This window comes from Prosopis cineraria, unplaced genomic scaffold (genome assembly GCF_029017545.1).
Source record: "Prosopis cineraria cultivar Desert tree isolate PC_DT_omini unplaced genomic scaffold, ASM2901754v1 PC7, whole genome shotgun sequence".
In the NCBI taxonomy this organism is placed as follows: Eukaryota; Viridiplantae; Streptophyta; class Magnoliopsida; order Fabales; family Fabaceae; genus Prosopis; species Prosopis cineraria.
The window spans coordinates 36,199,313-36,210,501 of record NW_026555338.1 but is presented as its reverse complement, the minus strand read 5'-3'; the positions used below and the strand labels follow the sequence as shown (position 1 = coordinate 36,210,501).

At 34.6% G+C, this 11,189-nt stretch overlaps 1 protein-coding gene across 1 annotated transcript; it reads left to right on the top strand.

Annotated features, from left to right (window-relative positions):
* The first annotated feature begins 6,085 nt into the window (after positions 1–6,085).
* Positions 6,086–11,189, top strand: LOC129315587 (uncharacterized). Its single transcript, XM_054959406.1, has one exon. It carries the CDS (start codon positions 8,037–8,039, stop codon positions 11,187–11,189), a length of 3,153 nt encoding a protein of 1,050 aa, XP_054815381.1. The 5' UTR covers positions 6,086–8,036.

Sequence of the window (11,189 nt, the reverse complement as noted above, 5' to 3'; positions counted from 1 at the left end):
TAGTTAAGTTGTTGATTATCATTAAACATACCTTCCCTTATCTCATTGCTCCATCATTGCCTTGTTTATTATCCAACCCCAACATAGCCACAGTGCCTTTACAAGGCAAAGCAAAGTCACAATTAGTCATCTCCCTAAAAATAAAATTGACACGCATATTGTATTAATATTCCAAATAATAATAATTAAACAAGATGTTTAAGTAGATTGCCATTAACATAATAATTAGTTCCTGAATCTATCTAAGTCAAGTTCAACTACTCCAATACTGCACAAAGGACAAGAAAGGCGATGAGATTTGTATGAAAGGGGATCGGTTACCTAGTGTACAATTAATAATTGCATAAAATGTAGCGCTTTATATGAAACTAATTAGAAATAGATCAATGAAACTCATGAGAAATAAAGTAGAAAGTGAGATTAAACACTTATTCACTGTGCCAACGTATTTTTGCAAACACAAAATCAAGACAAAAAAAATATAAATACAGTTTGTATTGATTTAAAGAGCTTATAATCTAATGAATTTTATAAAAAATATTACAATACATAGTCTCTCCCTCATCTAAAACATGGGCATACTTTTCACATAGCTTTGCCAAAAATCATGTGGCTTTAGTTATTCATGAGTCATTAAAAAAGGCCTTTCTAAAAATTTGTTGCATTTAAATAAAAAAACCACTTGCAAGATTTATTGCTCATGCGCTAAATGTATAATAAATTATTTTTAACAAAAACTTGTTAAATTTTACCGTGCTTTTGGTCATACTAAAAATATAAACATCTTATTTTATTTATGAACTTATTATTCATGGAAAAATTAAAAGGTCATTTGGAAACAGCATAAATAAAAAATATGTTACTGTGATATTATAAAAATATAATATAAAATATGCTAATTTGCTAATATGATATCATAAATAAAAAATACGACAAAATAATATTATAAAAATATAATATAAAATTTTTAAAATTAAAAGATAACAATGCTCTGAAACTTTTTTGTAAATAGTATCTAGCATCCTTTTTTTTTTGTTTAAAGTAATTTTGCCTCAAAATTTTAAAAAAGGGAACAATTTTGCTTTATCATTAGTGTGACCCTTTATTTAATCGTTACCTTCGCTTCTTGCCACTTGGCATTTTTTAAAACAAAAAAATGAAAAAAAAATATAATCCAGCCCAATTAATTATCTGCATGAGGCCGTGCCTAGCTTCAAGCCTTATCTGCATAAACACCATCAATTTCTTCTAGCTCAGTGCTTTCCGCCAACAATTTTCCACTTTGAATGCATAATCCGATTAGTAGTGTCACATCACATAATCTTCCATGGAGAACCAATCCTTTCCCAAAATAAATAAATGCATAAATAAATTTGATGCTGCTTTTAATAAGCTTTCACTTTGAACCAATCTTCTCTATTATATGCATTTACAAACCTTGGGCACAGTGAAACCAATCCCTCAGCCGAATGATTTCTTCCAGTCCAGTGCGTTCAGCTCCTCGCAAAATGATCTTTGCATTCCTCTAACAATTCTCATGTGACCTAAAAAGTCCCTAGTTGATTAATATCTATCAAACTTTCAAAAATCATAGCAACAAATTTTCAAAGTCCAAACTTTTATCAGCAACAATCAAAATCAATAAAACCAAAAAAAAAAAAAAAAGAGCATGGCAACTTGAACACAAACTCGGATCTGGAACATCACAAAATTCCCGAAGCCACCATCCCTCACTAGATCCAAACTCCGCTCATGAAGTTGCTTCTTCGCCGTTACTTCGTTGAAGCCGCCGCACCAAAATTGCAGATCGCTGTTCCAAATCAACTTCACCTATGCGGATCTATGCTCTACATCCGTCTACTTTGCAAGCACTGTCACTTGGCTCCAGTTCGCCCGTGTCATGGCAACTCGAGCCTGAGCTACTGGGTCATCTTCTTCATCTTTATTTATTTATTTGTTTTTTTTAATACAAGACCACGATAAAAATAATATAAAAAGACCGAGATCAAGTCATGTTAAAAGCATGAGCCTCCTACAGTTAAATAAAGTAATATTAAAATGTTCGCTTGAAGTTTTATAAGTTATAAAATCTGTGCAATGGTTAGTTTTTTTATAAATATAATCAAAAGTAATTTTTCAGTTTATCATAATAATATTTATGATGTTTTTAATGATTGTTGAAAGAGGGTGCCTATGGGTGAAGTTACATTTAGTAAGGGATAAAATCTTCATAAAATCAAAGTAGACATTAATTCTGGAATTCTTAACATTTAAATAAATGTTTAGTTTTTTCAAAATTTTTATAAGCTCAATTACTATGCCGAGTTGATAACTAATGTTTTCCAAAAATTCTTTAATCTAGTTATTCTTGTTGTTTTTTATAAGTCCTTTACACGCAGTTATATCATTAATGTCAAATCTAGCCCACCTAAGATTTAATGTACTCCATCTCCTTTGATGGCAAAAGTTTTGGGTGGAGGGTTGAGGTTGAAGGTAGAGAGACATTTTTTTCATCTTTTCAAATCGCTATTCCTAGATGAAGAGAGAGAAAGAGTAAGAGTATTTTATTTGTGTAGGCAAACTTGTGCAAAAAAAAAAAAAGACTTGTAAATAGACATGTAAAATTTACAAATGCCACATGTAAATTTGTTAAATTGAGTTATAAATCTAAGAAATAGACTTGTAAATATTAAAATACTTTTTAAATAAAATTACTTATAAATTTTATAATTTTATATAATATTTTACTTATAAATATTAAAGTATTGGTATTTTAAAAAAAACACACACACATAAAATGTTTAATTTTTTCCTTGACAGGTCAACATCAACAAGTGTCCTGTTGATGGGGTTGCAGACTATAGTGAGTCATGGAGAAGAGACATAAATCATTTCTATTAACATTATCAATACCAATTCAATAAAAATATAAAAAATAAAAGTAAGTTAAATTTTAAATATAACCTTCAAATAAAAAACAAAAAGCAAACAAACAGTATAATATTATTTTTTTGTTGTCTTTCCCTCTCTTACTTTTTAAGAATAATTTAAAAATTTTAATTTTAAACAAATTAATCCCATCAACTAATGACTTATAAAGTGAATCATATTATATTTTTAGAAGATGACCAATAAACAAGACTAGAGGTGTATATGTGATGTGATATTTTCAAGCAAAATTGATTACACCTTAGTTTTTGAATATTTTAATAAATTTTCAAAACATTTTAATTATTTTAAGAAAACTGAGATATATTGGTTATGTTGAAAAAAATACCCAATAAGATAGAATTAAAAAAAATTATTGACAAACAAATTTAACCCCATCATCTAATTTAACTAAAGTTTTTAAATTTTTGTAAAGTGGTTAAAATTATCCTTCACATATAGAACTAGAGATAGAGATGGTATCTCATTTCCTTTCATTTACTATTAGAATAGCATCTTTTTAAAAGTTCCATGTATATTTTTACGAGAAGTTTTGTAAAATGTTAAGAGTAGTTAATGTGTTTATTATAAAAATATCCTTGATAAATATGATAAAAAAAATACTTGGCCAGTTATCCCACTAATTTGACTCATTCCCCTATTTTTTTTAACCCTCATTTCTTTCTAATCTAGCTCAACAATAAAGGATATACTTAAAGATACTGGAATGGTTTAGGCCTGGCAATATATAATCATGATTCATGAGACTTGAGTGTATTTTTTTTTTTTTATATCTGAAGACTTGAATGTGTTTACTTTCACACAAGATTAAAATGCAAAATAAATTTAAATTAAAGTGCAGAGCTTTTTTTTTAATACTTATCAAAAATTAAAGTGCATACCAATAACTAATCCTTCAATATATTTTGTTGATCCTATTCATGAGATAAAGAGAGATAAAAAATTTAATTTTATAGAACACTTATCAATTCTCAATATTTATCTTTATATTTTTGTCCTTGTTAAATACTTTAAATAAAAATACTAATAATAAGATTTAAGAATATTTATTAAAAATAAAAGTAAAAACTTATTAAATTTTAAAATAAAGTTAATGAGGCTTAAAATTTTTCTTGATTTTAATAAAATATATTAAAAATAATTTATAGGACTACAGGTAATACTCTTTATGTACTACATTATAAGTTATAGTTAATTAATTTATAATTTAAAAATAATATTAATTAAAATTTTAAATTTTTAAAAATGTTTATATTTTTTTATTGATACCTTTATTAAATGTTGAGTTTTAATAATAATAATTAAAATTTTAATACATAATTTTTTAAAATAATAATAAATAAAATAGAAATATAATTAAAAATAAATATAATAATTTTTTAATGTTTTATATTTTGGATGAATGATGAGGTGTTGAAAAGATTTTTTTATGTTGTGATTATTGGGGAGGGAGTGTATCTTTTTCCGTTAATTTATTATTTAAAAATTAGCGTGGTAGCTTGTCGAAGCTCGACGAGGCTGCCGACTCTCGATTAACCTGACCGCAAAGGAAGCACAAGGATCGCACCGGGAGACGGTTTCCTTCCCGTCTATCACACTAGGCGATCCATGGAGGTTCCGTCTCATCTGAAGCTTTCCGTTCTTTCATGCATCCTATTGCTGTCATCATCTCAAATTCATGCTACAAGGGTCAAATACTGCGGTAAGCTCACCTTTCTCCTTTCATTTGACATATTTTTTTTGGGGGTAAATCTTACCCAGTTCGAGATAAGGGACGTTTTTTGTTTTTGTTTTTGTTTTTGTTTCTGTAATGTTTAGTGTATGTTGCAATGTAGTGTTTAAGAATAACAATTATCTCTCCTGTCATTAGGTTTCTACTTCTATTTTGGACGTTGTCTTTGCTTGCTTCGGTAGTTTTATTTAATTATCTTTTGCTGCTTTTTCTAAAGCCACAAATTCGATATAGTGGAGCTGTGTTTTTCAAGTTTCAATGCTCTGACGTTTTAGTCGAATTGAACATTTCTTAATCAATCACTGTTTCACAAAGTATAATTTTCATTCCAAATTTCTCGGTAAATTTGCGGATTCTAGATTGCTCAGTAAATTTGCAGATTGTGTCATCTTACGTGAGCAAGAGGATCCATCTGCATCCGATCACCTTTATGTACATTTCGTTTAGACTATGGCAGATTTATATCGATTGATAGCTTATAATTCTGCTCAAAATTTGTGCAGACAAGCAAGGAGACTATACTGTGAAGGTGATTGGAGTTGAAATATCACCCGACCCTGTGATTAGGGGGAAACCGGCTACCTTTAAGATTTCAGCTGCTACGGGTAACTTCACACTTTCTCGCTGTTTTGTGCTCCCTCAATGGTATTCTAAAAAAAATATTAGTTGAAACCTTAATTTCTTGAAAAAGTCTACATCTTTATAATTTTACCCTCATTAAATACCTTTGCATAAATACTTTGATAATAATAATTTAAATTACAATGCATCATTTTTTCAAAAAAAGTAATAAATGAAGTAGGGGTATAGTTAGAAAAACAATTATAAAAGCTACTCAGTGTTCTATATTTTGGATCAAGTAAGACTTTTAGAAGATGCCTTATAAAGTGGTTTGGAAGGAGTAATTCTTTATCTTTATTACTAATTTGTTTCTTTACTTCTTCCAATCTCCATCATGGTTTCTCCTCGTACTTAAAATGCATGGCATTGCGCTCTTATGTGCAGATGTAGAGGTTGACCACAAATTGTTGGATTGACTTTCATCTCTATATGCACAAAAACAGAATGATTAATTAAAATAAGATAGTTGCCAGTTGGCATTAAAATTTAAAGTCTGTTTACAAATTGTACTGATCATTTCTTGAGATTCATTAGTCATTTTGTGTGTGGAAGTGGCTTTGGTAATCTATTTTTATTTAATAGTAACAAGTGGAATTGCTATTTATGTTTCTATCAGGTGAGCCTATTTCTGGCGGTAAGTTAATAATTGAAGTTTCATACTTTGGGGTGCATGTCCATACAGAAACTCATGATCTTTGTGAGGAAGCATCCTGTCCTGTCACTGCAGGAAACTTTGTGCTCGCTCACACGCAAACACTACCTTCATTTACCCCACCGGTGTGTTCCAGCTTCCCATATGCATTCTCTTACCAATGCTGAAGCCATTATGAAACTATCAATTTGTCATGAGTATTGAGTTTTTCTTGATATGAGGAGCTTCCTGACATTTACATCCATGCTGACATTTAAAATTTACTTAAAAAAGCATTAAACCTTTGCCAAGTTTATTGGACATGTTCAAACTTGCCCTTTCTGTACTATCTTCCCTTCTATGCTCTTACCTGCAAAATTGTTGCAACATAAATGTCAGTTATTGAAGAGCAAGTGTGTCTCTGCATTATTACTTGTAAAAGTAGATTGAGATTCTTTTTATTTTTTCTCTCTCTTTGGTTGTTCCATATAATCTTTTTCTTTAATAAAAATATCAAAAAAGAAAGAAAGAAAGAAGAGTCATCACGGCATTTATCTGTTAGGTCACGCATCACTTATATCTAAAATCCAAAGTCATGTTACCATAAGATCATGCCAATCCAATTGGTAATATGTTGGAATGCTATTCAGCTGGGCATTTGAATCTATGGGAATGTTGGCCTTTGAATCAACTTGACCTTTCTATTTGTCCAAGTTTGGATGTGGAACCTGTGATGTCCCATTCAAGCAACAAGTAAAGGTCAATTTGCATATTTTCTTGACTGGTAGACAAGGTCAGTGCACCTTTGCTCACTAATCTTGGCCCTCACTTCTTTTAGGTTGGTTTGTATGGCTGGCTTCGGTAAATCTTTTTTTCTCTTCTTTTGTTCTCCCTCCTTCAATGAATTAGTCGAATCCTGCTGTTCATATTTTTTTGTTATACCCTTTGATTGAGTTGTCTGCGTTTGGTTCTCTCAATATTTTGTAGCTAGAAGTCTGACTGATGCTAGATTATTGGATTACAGTGTCAAGACCGGACTCACCCAATTTTTCTGGTGGCATGGCCTTTAAGATAATGCTCAACATTCTTTAGGACACTGATGCTCTTACGATATTCGCCTCTTCCTTTCTTTCTTACGTCAGTGAATTTCTGCAGCCACCTAATGTTAACCAAGCGTCCAAGTGTACAGGGCTCATGTCTTGAAATGATTTTCTCTTCCGATTTTCCCTGGTTTTGCTTGTTTAATGCGGTCGTAAGCAGTATACTTCGTTGATTTAGTCTTATGCATCCTTACTCTGAAGTTAAATTTTGGAAAATCTATTTCAAAAGTATAATTTTTGTTCAGTTATTACTGATGTTATTTTGTCTGGTCATATATAATTTAACCTTGTTTATGTCCTCATACTTAATATTATTCGATTAAATTGAGGGAGTAGGATAACTGAAAGTTTTTTTAAGGTTCTGTTTCCTCATTTAGAATTGATATTTTTATATAGTCAATCTGTGGTGCAGAAAGCTTGAGCCTGGAGCCCCAAAACTTTTTGACTATGGGCGAACCATTGGTTTAACATCTGTTTTCAATAGATTCCAACTCAATGTTCTGAAAGCTCGACTTGCTTCAGCTTTCAGTAGTATATCTCAAGTCAGTATAGATGTAGAATCTTCAACTTATGGCAATTGATGTAGCATTTTGTCACGTCCACTATATCGAGTCAGCAGATGAGTGGTGAGCTGAACCATGACGTGGCGATACCCAATGACGGTCACACGGATTTGGCTGCTTTGCGTAGAAGCACTCGTCCAAGAACACTCACGTGGAAGTTACGAGAGGGGCAAGAGGGATAAAATGCATGTGCATGCAATGAGTGGAAAACAGTGTGTGATTGTAATTGGTCTCTCTCTCCTTTCTGTTATTCCTCCTCCTTTCTCTGGTAATTCTGTTCTGTTATCGTTTCCTTTTCTGAACTACACTTCTGCTGTATTGTTTTCTGATGAACTTCGCAATGCAATTTACTGATTAATACCAGAAGAATTTCCCATATTTTGTTGTATTCATTTTATTTCCTGAGATAAGGTGTGACAAGGTGCTCTCGTTGAGAGACGATGGCAGAGAATACGAGGCTGAAGGAGTTATCAAATGACCTGAAGAGTCTGCAGCTTGATATGCAGTGCATGCGCGACATTGTGGAGAGAACAGAGACTGAGAGCAAGAATATGCGTGAGTTAGTAGAACGAACAGAGGCTGCCAGTAATTCACGTTTGGAGCGCTTGGAGAAGGCTATTGGTGATTTCCTCCGAGCTCCAAATCCTAGAGTTGATAAGCTTGAGGCCACTATAGAGAATTTGGTGCGACAACCCAATCCTCGGCATGAGAAACTTGAAGCTAGAGTTGAGACTCTGGTTCGAATGGTTGAGGCTACACAAAGAGATAATGAAGCACGCAAGGTGTTGCAAATTGGCAGCTCAGATGGAGGAAGCGGAGCGAACAGCTACATGAATCAGCGACAGGTAAAAATCGATTTCCCTCGGTTTGATGGCACTGACCCCCATGGATGGATTTTCCGTGCAGAGCAGTACTTCGCATTTTATCAGATGACCACGCCTCAGAGAATTATTTTGGCATCAATTCATATGGATGGAGCGGCAATACCCTGGTTCCAGATGATGCTAAAATCGAACCTACTAACTACATGGGAAAGTCTCACCCAAGCTATTGAAGCTCATTTCGGCCCTACGCAATTCGAACATCCGAGATCACAGTTATTCAAGCTTACTCAGACAGATTCATTGGACTCCTACCACCAACAATTTATGACTCTTGCTAATCGAACTGAAGGAGTGACGGACGACGCTCTTTTGGATTGTTTTGTTGGGGGTCTTAAGCTAGAGTTACGTCGAGAAGTGGTTGCTCGTTCTCCGGGAAATTTATTGAAGGCAGTAAGCCTAGCTCGATTGTTTAATGAGAAGTACCATCTGGGAAATTGGGTAAGCAAGGGCAAGGGACACATTGGTGTGGCTGGAAATGCCGTCCCTCTATCAAATAAGCCTGTCACAACAACGACGGCTGTTGCGGGGTCGTCCTTCATTAAACCATCGACTGTTCCATTACTGCCCACACCCAATATTAAGCCATTGACGGCTGTACGTAAAATTACACCCGCAGAAATGCAGATCCGGCGAGAGAAAGGTTTGTGTTACACTTGTGATGAGAAATTTTCTCCAAATCACAAATGCATGAATCGACAATATATGTGGTTGCAAAATGAAGATGATAAAGAGGAACCGGAGTCCCCACCGTCCCTTACAGCTACAGATACGCCAAAAATAGAGGACACAGCTACCTACCATCACATCTCACTACAGGCTTATAATGGGACTGCAGGGCGAACTACAATACGGTTCTCTGGGATAGTCAAGGGCATGTCCGTACAGGTCTTGCTTGATGGCGGAAGTTCTGATAGTTATATTCATCCCAGAGTAGTTAAACACCTCAAGGTACCGGTGGAGCCAATTAAGTCCATGAAGGTTTTGGTAGGAAATGGACAATTAATGCAAGGATTGGGCTTGGTAAGGGAACTTCCAGTCCAAATCTGTGGACAAGTGATTTTGATTTCTGCATACGTCCTTGAGATAGCCGGATCAGACATTGTGATAGGCTCGGATTGGCTCGCTACCCTTGGCCCACATGTGGCAGACTATAGTAATGCCACAATCAAGTTTCTGGCCCATAATAATTTCGTCACTTTAAAAGGGCAAAAGGATGCTAGGTGTGAGATGACCCAACTCCACCAACTTCATCGAATTCATATGACAAAAGGCATCAGTGAAGTGTATCTGGTGCAGATGATGGCCTTGGAAAGTTTATTAAGTCTTGACAAGTCCGACGTATTGCAAGAAGATTTGGATACTGTGCTTTCTAAATACTCAATTGTTTTTGAGACCCCACACGAGCTTCCACCCTCAAGGGAATGTGACCACAGAATTATTTTACAACCAGGAACAGGGCCTGTTAAGGTCCGCCCGTACCGCTATCCTTTTAGTCAAAAGGCAGAAATTGAACGTATGGTTGAAGAGTTGTTACAAGATGGATTTATTCAGCCAAGTGTTAGCCCGTTCTCAGCGCCTGTACTCTTGGTTAAGAAAAAGGATGGTTCCTGGAGAATGTGTGTTGATTACAGAGCTCTGAATGCGGTCACAGTAAAAGACTCTTTTCCTATGCCAACAGTGGATGAACTTTTAGATGAGTTAGGTGGCTCAAAATATTACTCAAAGCTTGATCTTCGTGCTGGTTATCACCAAGTTCGGATGCATGAAGCAGACCGAGACAAAACGGCATTTCGAACTCATCAAGGATTGTACGAATGGCTTGTCATGCCATTTGGCCTCACCAATGCTCCTGCTACATTTCAAGCTTTGATGAATTCTGTTTTTAAAGCTTATTTACGCAAATTTGTACTTATATTTTTTGATGACATTCTTATATACAGTGCCACTTGGTCTCAGCATCTCGAACATATTGGGTTAGTGCTAGAGCAATTAGTTGCTCACCAATTATATGCAAAGAAATCAAAGTGTTCTTTTGGCCAGACACAAATTGAATATTTGGGTCATGTGGTAGCGGCAAATGGCGTGTCTATGGATCTTTCAAAAGTGGCAGCAGTACAACAATGGCCAACACCTGTAAATGTCTCCCAACTCAGGGGATTTCTTGGGTTGACCGGATACTACCGAAGATTCATTCATAAATATGCTTCGATAGCACAGCCCTTAACTCGATTATTGCAGAAAAATGGGTTCATTTGGACTAATGAGGCACAATCGGCATTCGACTTGCTTAAAAAAGCTTTGACCGAGGCCCCTGTTTTGGCTCTCCCAGATTTTTCTTTGCCATTTGTGGTTGAAACGGATGCCTCAGGGTGTGCGATTGGGGCGGTATTAAGTCAGAATGGACACCCTATTGTCTATTTCTCGAAACAACTTTCCTCTCAGATGCAAGCTCAGTCAGCCTATGTTCGGGAATTATTTGCTATCACGCAGGCTGTGGCAAAGTTTCGACATTATTTGTTTGGTCACCCTTTTGTTATTCGCACTGATCAAGAGAGCCTTAAACACCTTGATAAGCAGGTTCTTCAGACCCCTGAACAAGAGCTTTATCTACCCAAGTTACTAGGATACAGGTTTGCCATTGAGTATCGACCAGGTAAAACAAATTTGGCAGCTGATTCCCTGTCCAGAGTGACTTATATGGCCATATAG

What these genes read in the sequence shown, in the direction of transcription:
- LOC129315587 (XM_054959406.1), top strand. Translation starts at nt 8,037, where the DNA reads ATGGCAGAGAATACGAGGCTGAAGGAGTTATCAAATGACCTGAAGAGT.